The 15,719-nt window shown below is 40.7% G+C and overlaps 1 protein-coding gene and 1 long non-coding RNA gene across 2 annotated transcripts; one reads left to right on the top strand and one right to left on the bottom strand.

Moving 5' to 3' along the window:
• Window positions 1-11,906: 11,906 nt before the first annotated feature.
• Window positions 11,907-13,151, bottom strand: CYCS (cytochrome c, somatic). The gene is made up of 3 exons (XM_068674225.1): window positions 12,996-13,151; window positions 12,496-12,672; window positions 11,907-12,328 (listed from the first exon to the last, which is right to left on the bottom strand). Exons 2-3 carry the CDS (start codon window positions 12,662-12,664, stop codon window positions 12,180-12,182), a joined length of 318 nt encoding a protein of 105 aa, XP_068530326.1. The 5' UTR covers window positions 12,665-12,672; window positions 12,996-13,151; the 3' UTR covers window positions 11,907-12,179.
• A 114-nt stretch (window positions 13,152-13,265) lies between these two features.
• On the top strand, window positions 13,266-14,496 carry LOC137852461 (uncharacterized). The gene is made up of 2 exons (XR_011093849.1): window positions 13,266-13,616; window positions 13,714-14,496. It is a non-coding gene; the product is annotated as an uncharacterized lncRNA (long non-coding RNA).
• Window positions 14,497-15,719: the final 1,223 nt, after the last annotated feature.

Here is a 15,719-nt window from a genome sequence, read left to right on the forward strand (position 1 = left end):
GCTTGCAGAAATTCACGAGATCTGTCCTGCTGTCCCCAGAAAGGATAATGTCACAAAAATCTCACCATTGTAGCAGCAGTGACAACTACTTAAGAGAGGACTTGCTGCTGGCTAGCTGGTAGTAAGACATCTCTTCACCAAACCCAGCCACTGCTATAGAGGTGAGGATGGAGGAGAACCAGAAGGAAGCAATCCAATCTTGCAGTCATCAGGCTGAGTCAACTCTAAGTAAAACTATAAAAGCCACGAAAGACCAAAATTTAGTATCTATTTCTTTTTCTACTATGAGGGAAAGAGAAAAGGATAAAAGGCAATCGCTTCAGAAAGATACTGGGCAACATAATTAGCTCAGAGACTTATGCTCTTGCCTGTGGTTTTAATTATATATGAACATTAGTAAATACTAAACATTCTGGAAAATGCCTTTTTAAAATAAAAAAAAAAAAATGAGTTCAATAACTATTCTTCATAATGTTTTGAAGAACACTGATGTAATCTTAAATGCTTTTAGACTCACTGCCCTAAACTAGATGTTGATGCATGATGCAATAATAAAAAAATTGTTGTCATTCATTGAAATATGTGCCAAAGTAGAGCTTGCCTTCCAGTAAATGCTAACTTTTAATGCTGTTAATGAAGTCATGTTCTGCTAATGTGTTCAATAATTTTCTTGGAGCAAGAACCGCAGCTTTCTGGATTTCAGTCTGTAGTTGTGTCATCCTTTTTGATTTTCATATCTGCTCCTAAGTTGTAGAGTAGCCATTAAGCTTAACAGCAATGATGGCTTTGGAAAGATAGTAATACAGTATGCTGGAGATGATTACCAAAGCCTTTATTACTTGAGTGCTTAGAAATAGAGAAGCATCGCAAGGTCTAAATCCCACAAAAGCTGATTATTTTCCTCTTGAGCTTCATACACATACCAAGAAAATGCATATGAACAATATAAATGGAGCCACAAAAACAGGATTGCTGAAAACACTGTCCAGAGCTGCATATCTTTATCCAGCATCCTATTTATCAGTTATGAACTACCAGGGGTCATTACCTGAAAAACAAACAAACAAACAAACAAACAAGTAAGCAAACAAAAACCACAAAAACCAAAACCCCAGAACATTCAGTGCTCTGAGTCTGGAATTATTATTGTAGTAACTTACATTGTGCAGACTTTTAATCTCTAGCTATCTGTACGTACACTGTGAAGTAGCAATAGAATATATCTATATTTGAGAAAACAATCAGTGAGCAAACAGCAGAACAGTACCAAGGTGAGATTTCATCCAGAGACATTAAAGAAACCACTATTTTTTCAGGAGTCAGAGGGGGAAGTCCATCAGACTGGTGGATTCCACGTCCACTGTAGACAAGCTCTTTCTGAATAGACTGTTTAATGCTGGATAAATGAAGGATGAAGAGCTGATCCCTCTAGGACTTAAATCTGGGATTCTGGGTATAGTACATCTTTAACCAAAGTTGTTGCTTCAGTTATTAAACTAGCTTTTCTTGTTATCAGAGACTCAAGGCAACGGCAGCAAAACATTCACTTCTTTGTAAGTATTGTACTGTCTCTGCTGTGTCTTCCATAAAATGGAATTCAAGCAAGGAATACAAATATTGGTATCTGAGTGTTTCTGAGACAAACTTTGAAACAATAAAGCCAATGATCTTTCTGATCTGAATAGATGATCTTTAACATACATTCCAACCCAAACTGTTCTACAATTCTATATTAATCTTGAAAAGGGCATACCACCAAGGAACTATCGAAGCTGAAAAAACAAGCCCTAAACCTTCAGGCCCAACATACATACACCAGCTTTGCAAGCCCATATTGAGATGCTCTAATGCAATGGTCTACGTCCTACCTTCCTAGACAATACAATGCCCAGAAGACGGTTCTCATTTTGGTTGTGGCAACATGCAACTAAGATCAAGGCCAATGGAGTGTAAATCCTTGTCAGTGAAGTTTGGGTGTAGCACCATAACTTTAGGCAGCCATATTACAGCTGTGTAGCCACATTAATGTCTACCTGGCATTTGAATTTTTTTCAGACTGTGGATTTCTTAAGACTGACAAGAAATAAAGTTATGGCCACATACTTTGTACACAATCCATGGACTTACTGGCATTTGCACCTTCTGTGATTAAACATATTGGCAGATTCATGGTCTCATATATCCAAAAAAGTATTAGGAAAAAATTGGGCATTTTTGAACTAACCAAAACATACTCAATACTTAGAAATTTCTTGTAGCACTATGTAATTGCTACAAAGCCTGGCAATACATAAAAATTCCACCTGCTTGCAAATATTAAACAAACACATAATATTTGCCCCTAGTTAGAAAGTTAGAAGTATTTAATTTTAGCCTTGAAATTGAATACCATCCTGAGTAATGAAATCTCATCTTCTATTAATCCAATGAAACCACTTCAAAAGTAAGTTTCAGAGACTGGCACAAGACTGTACTCAGATTCATTCCATTAACTGAATACACGTTTACTGGAAAAGATGGTATTACACAACAAAACATCATGTCTTCCTTCAAAAGGTGGCTTTACAAAAGGGAAGAACATTTCCTTCTCTGTGTCTGGGAAGAAACTGTATGAAGAGCAAGTCACAGGAAACAGAGAATGTCCCACCCATGCATAGTACAAGCACAGACATGGAAAAGAGCTCTATGGCTGTCAGAGTTCACAAATCCCTCTGTCCTGGTCCACCCTCGATGTTTGTGAGAGAGAGACAAGGGCTTCAGTTATATAAAAATAAAAGAAAAATGAACAAACTATTGCATTCATGCAAGAACTCTCTTAAAAGTGGCTTAAAACAAACATCTGCTAGCTGAATGTTCCAGCAGTCACTACAGCAATATATTTAATTTTCTGGAGACATGTAGTTATAAGATGAAACCACCAAGTTATAGATTCTTCTCATGCTAGCATAAAGGTTTCATTTAGACTTATGCATCTGTTTTACTGGAAGTTAAGAAAACTGTCTTTGAAACTTTTTGATGTTGAATGCCGTCATAAAACCTACTTACTACTATTTTCAGTGAACTTGCAAGCTCTAGAACTACTTTAGGTCCATAAATGAAGAGAAAGTGAGTATTTGATATGCACCAACAAACAAAATTTATAGATAGAGTAGTAAGAATTTCTTACCCAATAATTACCCAATAGCTAAAGTCACTCAGAGTCACCTTTCAGCAGTCAGAGAAATGAAAAACAAAACAAAACAAAACAAAACAAAACAAAACAAGCAAACAAAAAGCCCTTGCCCTAGAGAGACCTACAGAAATCAAAGTCTAGACAAGAAGTCACTATTCCAGAAAGCATCCTGTGCTGCTCTTTAAAGAACCAAAATCTGTAACTCTAGATTAGAAAGAAAGGATGTTTGAAAAGTGTAAAAAGAAAGCTTGGAGACCGCTGCTTACAGCGAGCTGCTTGATGACATGCATGTCATAGCACTAGATGGGGACCTAATAAATAACTCCACATCCCCTGATCTTGTCCCTGCAAGGGAACCCATGGAGGTATTAGGTTTCTCCTTGGTCTTCCTTGAAGGTTTCTGCCTTCCCCTTCCCTGCACCAGCACTGACAACATGCATTTCCTAGCACAGCATTGTGTGATGCTAACAACTGGAAACTGTGAGAGGGACAAGTAATGGAGAAAGCCTCTCCCAATGGCTGCAGTGAGCTAAGATGGTCCCCTCCATGGGTTTCATGCCACAGCCCAGAGACAGCACGATAATGAGTTGTGCACTGATGGCAATTTGGTGCCTGGCAGCTGGGGCGTTTTCCCTGTGGCTGTGACACATTTCTACCAAGCTAGGGCTCTGTGAAGCCTTTCCCAGTCCCCTTTATCTGGTCTAAACACATCATGTCTACGTCTACTGGGGTTTAAATAAGGGATGGATTTGGGCTGGACATTTCCAGAATCTGATATTGAGCCTCCAGCAGAAGCTAAGGTGGTTATGACCATTGTTCCCTTCAGAAAACACCAAAGTGCAATACAAAGCACTGATTTACATTAAGAAATCATTTTCTAAGAAGAGCGTTTTAATTCTCTCCTAGCAAGTAGTTCATCACACAGCCCATCTCTTCTATCTCCCTGAACTGACAGAATCAAAATGCTTTGGAAACTCAAAATGTTTCCTTCCCTTCTCTGTTCACAGATAAAGGAGGGACAAGGAGAGAAAAAAATGCATCACAAGTATTGTGTCTACAGAAGTAAACTTCGAATAAATCTTTTTTTCTTTTTTCTTGTTTCTGACTCTGAAAACTTAGCAAGCTCACAAATGCATGTCCATCTGCTTTTTGGTCTCAAGAGAGCTGGGGTGGATGGAACATGCAATGCACCCATTCCTAGTTATTCACCTGCAAAGTATGGATCTTTCCCTTGTTTATCTTTTCCAGAATGTTAACCAAGTCTGAATGACAGACACAAAGAAAGAGATATTTATGGTTGCTGTGAATTTTGATATGAGAAAAATAAAACTAACCAGTTTACCAAAGGAATATTTTTTTCTACAACATGAAATAAAGAAGTTGTTGGAATCAGTGAGAGAAAAACAAAAATTTGTCTGACATGATCAATAAAAGCATTAGAGTGCATTGTCTAGAAGAAGAAAAATAACTGGCTCAAGTCAGCAAATGAACCAGACAGACAGCACTATAGTCAGTGCAGATCCACTGGGTTCAGTGGCTTTTTATCTTCATTTGTTGATGGCAGGACTTTCAAGTGATTTCTGTATTGGCACAGTGCAGGTCTGAGAATTATCTTCCTTAAACAATAATAATAATAAAAAGATAAACTGCAATGTAAATGTAATTTAGGCTATGCTCCTCTCCCCATCAACACTTTTTGTATTTTCTGGCTACAAAACAGAGGCTGTTTTTCATGCTAAGTCTACTGTATGACTACTCCCCACTTTGCTTGAGCCTTTCTTTTTTGCCCTTTTGTCTATATTATGTTCACAGCAACTGGTGTAGATCACTGCCTTGTACTTTTCAGGTAGGATCTTAAAGCTTAAAGCTATGCCATTGACTGTAGCGTAACTCAAGCATGTTGCACAAGTGGGGACATTAGGCTCTAGTGTTGCAGAAGAGAGATCAGAGCTTACAGCCTGGCAAAATATCATTTGATACATGCACTGAGTAAATATCACACCATGTCTCAGCTGGCTGATTTGCTAATGTGGAATATATAACACCAAAATAAGTGGCAGCAAAATACAGACTGCTGGAGCCAGGTAGCCTCAAACAGGTGATTTCACAGAGCTGAAGCAAAATTAAATGCACTCAAACAGAGGGATATTCACTGAACACACACACAGAGTTGCCAAAGCTTCAGCTGAAGGTAGGTTATGTCTGTTTTTTATTGCTTCTAGGTTTCCAGTGCTTCTCCTTTCAGAGTGCAACACCTGGCAATACCCTAACTAAGTAGGCTAAAGCACAGGCACAGTGCTAATCCTTGTAACTGCTGAGCAGGTAATGAGAATATGCAGCATTTCAGCCCGTGCTAACCTCGTTTCATTTCCACTTTGTTTCCCCTTTCATTGCCTCACTTGTGTCATCTTGTTTTCTGTCCAGTGACCCTGTTCATTCCTTGAAGAATTCTCCATGTTCTTGATAGATCTCCTGATGTGGAAGTATTTTCTGACTGCAATGCCCTCCCTTTGGATTGCTTCATTCTTTGGGGAGTTGTTTCTGATGTGTCATCGGCATGCTGGCATGGAGAGAGATGTCATCTTTCTGAGAACTCAGAATGACAGCACACACTTGTATGAACTAAATTTGTAATGTCTGATCGCACAGCTTCTGATAGAGTTAGGCACTGAAAAACAAGCTTAACTTGCAACATACATAGAGCTAATTTGAGATTTGAGCACTCATGGGTGCTCAAAGTCCTGTAGGTTTAAGTCTTTGAGTATTGCAAAAGTGGATGCCATCTTTTATGCAAAAGAATAGAAGGGATTCCTGATTGGGTCTCATAATCAAAATCTCTAGTTGCAATCAGATATAGTTTGATATGAAGAAAAACATGGTCTTGAAGTAGCAAAGACATCATATCCGGGCATGTGCTAGAAAAGTGATACCAATAGTTTACTTAACGAAGCTAAGCACCCTAGCTAATTAAAATTTTGCCTCAAGGTTGCAAGTGTTAGCTTTCCTGGGACCTTAAATTGTAACAATTTACTTGTATACTTGTATTATAAAATATATCATGGTTTTCTAAATGATTTGAGCCTATTGTCGTATACCATTCATAGAACAGTATTAAAAACAGAATAAAAACACATTTTTACTAACAAAAGTTTGCATGTTCCTACCTAACTGCTAGTGGAGGAACTGCATTACAGTCTGTCTATGCATTTCAGGCATAATACTTCAACTGATGATATCAATGTGAGCTCCACAATAGGAACAAAGCCAGAGTATCCATTAGAGATCCCCACTTTAGATTAAGACTCTCTTAATAGTCAGAAAGAAACATTATCCTTTCTAACTGAATATTTTACCATTTGAATAAGTTGAAATTGAATATAGGCTACTTCAGACTTGAGCTTGCCTGATGAAATATGAAACATGAATCAGTTTAAGAATTCAGAAGACCCTACGGTTATTGTAGGCATACCAATGCATTCAGCTGTACTAGTCACCTCCAGCTCTTTTTGCCGAGTGCTTTCAGTAAAACTGCCTTTTGTACAAATGAACGTAGACTTTCCAGCTGTCTAAGGTTTGTTCAAAATTGCCTTCAAGTGCACTTACGATTTTCTTCTGCTTTTTATTTAGTACATTGGCTCCCTCTCCTGTTCATCTAGTATAAATAACAAACGGTTTTAGGTGCAAGTGTCAGCACTTCATATGATTGCTTGTTGAAAGTGTTTCTGAGACTCTCAAGAAAAGATTATTTTCCAGGTATTCCTGTGAAGGACATAACCCTTGTTCAAAACTTAAAAATAGCTGGGTCAAAAAGAGTGGTGTATACAAAGTAATAAGATAAAGCACCACTGTGTGAAGGACTGTTAAGAAGTGAACCCTTTTTTTTTTTTCCCTCTCATTCACCAGAAGAGATTTTAAATAATGAAAAAGGCAATGAAATAAGTGTTTTTGAGTAAAGTGATTATCTGTAACCTTAAAAAAACCCAATCCACTACAGAGTTAAGAGATGTGCAAATTAAAGAGTCCATTTGAACAGTAAAGTACCTGCAGTTCAGCCAACACAAGTATAAAATATAACAGTAGCAGGTAAAATACAGAAGAGAAAGACCAAACAGGTAAGCTAACCAATGAGAATTTGTACATGAGAATCAGAATTAAAATTAGTTACTACAGCAAAAATCTGTCGAGTTGAAAATGTGGTATCTTTCCTTTAAAAATGGCACTGGGAAGAACTTCAGTTTTAATATCAATATCAGGTAAGCTGACAAAATAATTGGAAATAAAATGTCAGAATCCCATAAGAAACATGGTATGATATGGAAAATCCTGATTTCTGTCATACGAGGATAGGCTGAGAGAGCTGGGTCTGTTTAGCATGGAAAAGACAAGACTGAGGGAGGACATCATTAATGTGTATAAATATCTGAGGGGAAGGTGCTGAAGGGATGGAGCTGGTCTCTTTTCAGTTGTGCCCAGTGACAGGACAAGAGGCAACAGGCACAAACTGAAGCACAGGAGGTTCTGGCTGAGTATGAGGGGGCACTTCTGAGCTGTGAGGGTGACAGAGCACTGGGACAGGTCACCCAGAGATGTTGTGGAGTCTCCTTCTCTGGAGATATTCAAAACCCACCTGGATGCCATCCTGTGCAATCTGCTTTAGGTGATCCTGCTCAGCAGTGGGGTTGGACTAGACGATCTTCAGAGGTCCCTTCTAACCTCAACCATCCCGTGTTTGTGTGTGTGTTTCTGTGAAGGGCTGGTTCCCGTCAATGTAGGCACTTTCCTGCAATGGAACAATGGAATCTGAATAAGGTCACCAGGCTCTTACGGCTACCAGTGACACATAGGTGACACCAATGTGGTGTTTTTTTTTTTTTTTTTTTTTTTTTTAATTCACTCTATGTGGTGCATTTTTCCTATTTGTCTGAAAGTACTACATACCAGGGAAAGCTGAGCAAAAAGAGTGCAGCCAAAAGTCATGTAAAACTCTTCCAGCTTTAGTTAGCTTTATTAGAAGCTTCGAATTAAAGAAGGCCAAAAAAAAGGCAATATCACACAGATTAAGAACCATCAGACATCTTAAAAGAATTTGTCATCAGATAGTCATGATGGACTGGGGACATGAGCAGTAAATTTCTGCAGGGTACCGGAAGGAAGAGAATTCTCTTTGATGCTTCAACAGCTTTTGGGTGCCTATGACCAAAAGACAGTGAGGTGAGATCAGGACAGCACGGTCTAAGATACAAAAACGTGTTTCAGTGACCTGGATGATGAGGAAGGGAATGATGCATCTGGAAAATGGGTTATTGGGAACAAGGCAGGGATTCATGTTACCTAAACAAACATTGTCCCACAGCAGAAAGCTGTGAACCCTGTTAGGGAGATGTAAAACCACTAGAGTCGTTTGACTTCTGATTGACTTCTGATCTCTGCTGCCAGGTTATTTTTATACAAGGCTGTTTAAAATTAAATGCATAAACAACCCGGAAAGAACACCGCTTCTTCCCTGCTCCAAGGTATGTGTTTTGAATGCTCTTCTATAGTTAGCTCCTCCTTGCTCATTTTCTTTCTGGCTCTGCTTTTGCATAATGACAGCTCCAGAAGAAGTCGAGATTATCTTTGTCCTAGCACACATTCAGCTTGGTGGTTAAAGCAGCCTTCTAGAAATCTAGGGATGTAAATTGGCATCCCGTCACCAAAACAAATGTAATCCAAGTCTCTCACCTCCTGTGAGACCTCTGACCAGAAATTAATTATTCAAAAGGTGACCGTCATACTTTTTTCTATTTCAGATTAAAAGGGTAATCGTGGGAAAAGACATCCAAGTACTTACATACAAGCTCTGAATCATGAGCAGATGGATGTAACCATCTGGAGTCCTGACTCAGCCGTTACAGCATTGGAAAAGGACAGGATTTCACACCCTTTCCCAGGGTTAGCATTTCTTCTTGCTAGCTCTGGGCTGCTCCCCTCTTGGAATAACCTGGTTTTCAGGACATCAGTTTTAAACCGTTCAGCACATCCTACATGTAGCAATACAGAGTTTTGTTGGCTTTGGTCCTGGAAGAATTTTGGATGTGTTTTAGATAAAGACAAGTGGCTAGTTGTAATACAGGTGTGCGTTTTATTGGCCTTTGATATACATGAAAGACTAGAATACCTCATAGTTCCTTCACTATTACAAGTTCAATATCTGTTCTTCCCCATAAGAGAAGCCCAATGTATCAATGTATTTGTTTTGGACCACTGATAGCGTAACACACTCGATGAAAAGGTGTATTTTAAAGTTTTACCTTTTGTCTAGTCATTATTGACAATTTTAATGCATCCGCATAACTACACGTGAAAACATTGCAAGATCAGTTTCAAAGGCATGCCCCATCAAATATGTAACCTGCAGCCAAGAACGATGTTTATGGGGTTAAGCAATCTTTGGCAATGGTGCTTTGACTCCTTAATTTGGAACTACTAGGAAACTACTGAAATGTCACATTTAGACTGGTAGCATTATCAAAAAGCGAAACACTACACTTGCTGCTTCATGAAACAAAAACGAGCCTCACTCTCCTATTCTGTAAAACTTGAAATCAAAGAACTCAAGTTTGATTCCACAACCCATTTGGACCTCTCCCCCTAAAACACAAATTCATACTTGCATTCCTATTAATCTCAGTGGGTGACAATCTAACCTCCTTCCTTTTGATATTTTTACTTTATTGAGCCACTCGTAGAAATACTGTGGCAGCGTGCTTGTCCAATTGTTTTAGGTGGAACAGATGCTAGCTATTTACTACAACAAAGTTTGTGAACTCTTGCTAACCAGTGTTGTATGCACAGAGAGAAATGAAATCTTAGAAATGAGGAAGGTTTCCTCCAAAACGCCAATAAGGATGCATCACCAGTCTAGAATGAAAAAGTTTTCTCCGCCTCCTGTGGTATGTATAAGCTTGCACTGCCTCTCATAGAAAAGCCTCCAAAATGCAGACAGATAAAGCCAAACAAGTTAAACTGAGTGTACAATTACCTTTGATCAAGCCATCACTGCTTTCTCCTAAAGTTTTTCCAATTACATAACTTTATTCTTGTAAATTGTTTCTTATGCAGGCTTAAATGCCACCTTACTGCAAAATCCTCTCTAGTCTCTTTCTTTTCCAGCCTAACTAGGGAAGAACTGCTTGAAAAAAAAAAAAAGTCTTTTGTCGTTTCATAAAGGTGCTGATGGAACAGAAAGCTTCACAATGCTCTTTATGCAAAGCATCTTAATCATTTCAGAAGGCAGCAGAGCTGGGTGAGGTTACCTTCTGCACCTAGGGCTGCTCAATGAGGATTTTGGCATGGTGAAAGCTGTTGAGTTCTGCATAGCCATAAAAGCACCAAAATAAACACTGCTTCTAAAAAAATCTGTCAGTAATTAACTACAGCTTGAGCATCTCTACTAACAAGGAAGGAAACTGATGTTGGTTAATACTAGGTCTGCCTTCCTATTTGCAGGAAACACTTGTGCATTCAGTTTTAAAAAAGTCACTAAACAGAGTAACACTAACAAAATGTCTTAGTGGTTAATCTTAATTCTTGTCCTGTACTGGCATTAACAGCCCTTCAGAACTCGATTGTTAAGCATGCTGTTCTACCTGACATAACTCAGAAACATCAGTTCTATAACACACCTACAGCTTCCATGCTATTTTGAGTTTTCCACCCCATCCAATTTGGGAAGTGCAGCAAAAGTAGTGTTAAAAACAGTTAAGATAGCCTAGCTGTGCTGGTTCTGGTTTGAAATGCTTTCTGACCTTGCCACACCGACTACTTTTCACATTAGCTCCATTAGCATTTACTCCTTTCATGCTGAGCTTTTGCTTGTCTTGTAATGACAAAGCCAGACACCCAACTTTCCTCTTTGCCCCACTGTTTCTCACTTAAATTTCAGACACATACAGAAAACAAAACTTTCAATACTTTTAATTTATCAGGTTGATCACTCTGAGTTGTGCTTGTGTTGTACACAGTAAATACATTCATCTGTACAATTCAATTAATTTGAAGAAAATGCAGTTAAAATGCTGCTTTACACTTGAAACAGACCCTTCTGTAGTGATATAAGCCCCAGGTAGGCACATAGGAAGACAATTTCCTTTTAGTCTACCAGTGCATTTATTCCTGTACCTGCTCATCAGAAGTTGCTTTTAAACAGTAGATTTTATGTTAGTGCTTTTGCTGAAGTAAGATTTTATTAACTCTCAACTTGGTCTTTAGTAATTATCTTTCCAGAACATGTTTTTCTTTCATTACACTACAAATGGTTGTTTTCTGAAGATTTACTGAACACAGGCTTTCAACAACATTTACAAAATATGAAGACGTTTCTGGAATTATAATCTACTGGTGCATGCAACTGTCAAAGCCCAGATAAATCAAGTAACATGCTTCCCTGGATAAAAGTGCCTGAGCACAATTACCATTTCACAATTAGTAAGAAAGTGAAATTGTGTTCTTATCCCAAGTTTTAGACAGATTAATATATACCACAACACCCTATACTGATCAAATTTAGAAATTTCTCTCTCTATATATATACTTTTTTTTTTTTAAAGTAAATCTTTAAAGTAACGTCACAGACTTATGGTGGAAGATGCCAAGGCCCATCCTCCTTTTTCATCTGGCAGAGTTGGGCTGCCAAACCTGTTCCATTAACAATTACTCATTCAATGTTTTTTTTAAACAATAAAGAGGCCAGAAGTATTGTTTTGTTTTTTGTTTTTAATTCCATAATCAAGAATGACTGAACATTATATTCATTTGAACCAATCCAATTACATAGCTTCCATAAGTTAGTGGCTGCCAAACAAGCGTGTAGTCCAGCACCCCACCATGAGCAACGTTATCTGTTGGTTAAGACCAATTTTAAGGTTAGACATGGTACATGTAAAAATAGAACGTTTAAAAACCAATCTCGTCACAGATATTTGCATTGCCATCTCCTTTGTGAAATAAATAAGGCAGCAGGTATCTTCTACTTCGCAGTGGCATCTTTCAGATATGCTATCAAGTCTGCTCTCTCAGACTTCTTCTTAATACCCGCGAAAATCATCTTTGTTCCTGGGATGTACTTCTTTGGATTTTCCAAGTACTCCATCAGGGTATCCTCACCCCAGGTGATACCTGGAAGAAAGAAGATAAGGTGGTTAGAGCTGTCAGAAGTGAAACATACCTACTTCCTTGTCCTCCATGTTATCTTGCTTTCTGGCAGCCTTTAGTACTTGTAAGACTGCCATCAAGGAGTAAATGTTTTGGTCTGCAGTGGCTCAGAGAAGCAGCTTTACGCTTACCTTTGTTCTTATTAGCATCTGTGTAGGAGAAGCCCTCAGCCTGCCCGGTCTTGCGCCCGAACAGGCCGTGTAGGTTGGGGCCGGTCTTGTGCTTGCCCCCCTTCTCAACCGTATGGCACTGGGAGCACTTCTGCACGAAGATCTTCTTGCCCTTCTCCACGTCGCCCATCTTCAGCGCTAGAGCAGGAACACAGCGAGAGGTCAGCGCGGGCACCAAGGTCACGCAGCTCCGGGGGGCTCCGCCGGGCCCCGCGCTGGCTCCTGGCACCACACCCGCGGCCCGCGCGCCCAGTCCCGGCCCCGAAGGCCCATCCCCGGGCTGCACCCGCCGGGCGCGACCGTTACACGCAGCCAGCCCCCCCCGGCCATAACGGTCCCTAACGGTCCCTAACGGTCCCCAACGGTCCCGCCGGGCCCAGGCCCCAGCCCCCGCGGTGTGAAGCGGAGCCCAGGCCCGCTAGGCCTCAGCCCGGGCCCCCCGCAGGCCGCGGCCCCCGCACCTGCCCCGCTGCCGCCGCCGCTCCCCGGCCGCCCCGCACCGCCCGGCGTCTGCCCAAGGACACGCCGGACTCCGCCCTATGTAACCCGGTGTCGGTGCAGCCAAACCGTACCGCAACCTGCCACCCGCCCACTGCGGCGCGCTAGCCAATCAGACCTCCGCTGTCTGGCTTCTGATTGGTTGGAACGCCCGTCTGTCAAGGCTAACGTCACGGCGCCGCAGGCTAGCGGGGTAGGTTGCGCTTCCTGCGGAAGGCGCCGCGCGCCGCGCTGTGACGTAACGACAAGGGGCGCGCGGGGAAAAGGAGGGGGGGGGGGGGGCACCCGGCGCATGCGCACGGCGGGAGGCGAAGCAAAGGTCGACTCCTGGCGTGACCCCTGGCCTCTTTGATCGTTAAAACAGAAAGAGCAGAAAGTGCCTTTTAAGCTTCTTTAAGAAATCTCAGTGGTGTAAATTCTTAAGTTTCTTTAAGCACTTCATGTGGACTGATACGAGCTTCTTTAAGGACTTGATGTGTGCTAATTACTGACATCCTTTCAAAAGGTCCCCTTTTCTTCACAGAATGCAGGCTTCAGGCATCTTTAATTCCTTTAATTGCTTTTAGGTTTTGGTGTCTAAAAATGTATGCTCCATACTCGGCATTGCATGTTGAGCTTCACAACCACTCCTTGTGATGCATGTGGAAGGACATTGTAGCAATTTTTATTTTTTTTCCTCAGGGATGCTGTTTATGAAAACCGTGCCTTGATTGAAGACGGCTGAATCCAGTTTTATTAAACATATAAAATAACAAAATGTTCTCAGGGAGGATACTGCACCTGGGAGGCTTTCAGCGCTGAAGGTGGATATACCAAAGATCCGTCTGTAAAATGAACTGTTACCTTCTTATAACTGTTCATTTCTTCTCTCCTAATATCTGCCTCACACCTCACCACCCAGATGCTGACATTGTGATGCAGTACCGTTCCGTGAAGGTGTAAATATTACAAAAGGGAACATCCACGGCTTTGCATACTGTATTGTTTGTAGAAGTTATATTGTAGGGCAGAATGTATTGTGGGATATCTAGAGGCAATGCAGAAGACAAAGTCAGGGCTTTTGTGGCTTAGCATTGCATGAGTAAACTAAATTGATTCATTTTCAATGCATAGTTACTTTCCCATGTATTAAAATTAATTGAAATGTTTGCTTTGATGTGGTTTGCCTGGAACGTTTGTGTTTTAATCTGTCAGTTATTCCCTGTGGTTACACCTGAAATGCTTTTGTATTTTTACTCCCTCAGACCATTATAAACTAGAACAATGGTTATTCTGCAGTCAAAATTACTGCTATGAAATTCTGTCCTGAAGGAAGAAAAGATAAACCAAATATGCACTGAAGTTCAGTAGTAAAGAAAATGTAGCAAAACAGCCAAACGGTTCTCTTAAGAGGTACACTGCAGATAAAAGAAGACAGAAGGCCTTATAGGACTAGGCCAGAACTCAGGAAAGCACGGTTTATTTCTCAGTTTTGTGATAAACGTCTTGTGTGGTCTTTGACAAATATGTTATAACCAGTTCCTTGTATCGACATCATTCAGTGTTGGTGGATCAGCGATTTGTGCCGTGGTCACAGTGGTGTGCACTGGTTTTAAGAAAGATCTGTACAGTGAGTCATAAATCTCACCAGGTCACAAAACAAAACTGGCTACTTTGTACTGTTAGGATTTATTATTATTTTAGGCTGTTCAGAGGACCTGGATCGTCTTGTCTCAGAGAGAGGCCAGACAGTCCAGGCAATGCACAAAGCAGGGCGGGCAGCTGGGAAATTGCCAACATATCTCCTAGCTGAATCAATCGCACAACCATTATAATGCAATGACTTACTGACTGTTAAATTTACTGATGAGTTTAACAGGTGTGAAAATATTGAAGTACTTTGTCCTCTCTTTCATGCTGCAGATTTATGTTACAAGCATGGGTTTGCATTTTATAGCCATTTAGTAGAATCTTCAGGACTGGGGCAGGTAGAAATCTCTGTGTCATTCCCAACAGCTGGCCTGTGGGGAGCTGGGTAGATTAAGAAGATCCAGGATAAGGAGTCACTCTTCATCAACTTAAAATGGCCACAGAGCTCTGACTGTCAACCTTAACTCAAGTGGACTGCCTCACTCAAGCATTTTTTCTAGTACCTGCTTATACACTGACAGAGGTTGAATTATCTGTAGAGTGAATTAAGATTATAATGAGGTCTTAGACCTCAACATAACGTAGGCAGAAGCATGGATTACAACTGCTCTGTTATCAGTTTTTGGTTTGAAGCAAGAAACACTGCAGTGATGTCTGGTCAGGATGAGTATAGAAGAGTAGCGGGTACAAAACATAAATGAATGAAGTCAGGTAATTTGCAATGGAGCATGAAACAGCAGGAGAGGACCTCCAGATGCAAGAGTTGTCACAGGATAGTACTGAATCAGTTTCTGTTGAGAAACTATGAGAAAACTCATCCAGAATCCTTACAAACCAGGTCTTGTAGTGAAAGCAGCATAAAAACATAGATGATTCAAGATGGGAAGGGAAGGGAAGGGAAGGGAAGGGAAGGGAAGGGAAGGGAAGGGAAGGGAAGGGAAGGGAAGGGAAGGGAAGGGAAGGGAAGGGAAGGGAAGGGAAGGGAAGGGAAGGGAAGGGAAGGGAAGGGAAGGGAAGGGAAGGGAAGGGAAGGGAAGGGAAGGGAAGGGAAGGGAAGG

Source organism: Anas acuta, chromosome 2 (genome assembly GCF_963932015.1).
Source record: "Anas acuta chromosome 2, bAnaAcu1.1, whole genome shotgun sequence".
In the NCBI taxonomy this organism is placed as follows: Eukaryota; Metazoa; Chordata; class Aves; order Anseriformes; family Anatidae; genus Anas; species Anas acuta.

Bases quoted from the DNA above. Each gene is read 5' to 3' on its own strand.
- CYCS (XM_068674225.1), bottom strand. From the start codon at position 12,664: ATGGGCGACGTGGAGAAGGGCAAGAAGATCTTCGTGCAGAAGTGCTCC. The intron at 12,329-12,495 runs GTAAGCGTAAAG...TCTTTCTTCCAG, and splicing joins AGATGCTAATAAGAACAAAG to GTATCACCTGGGGTGAGGAT.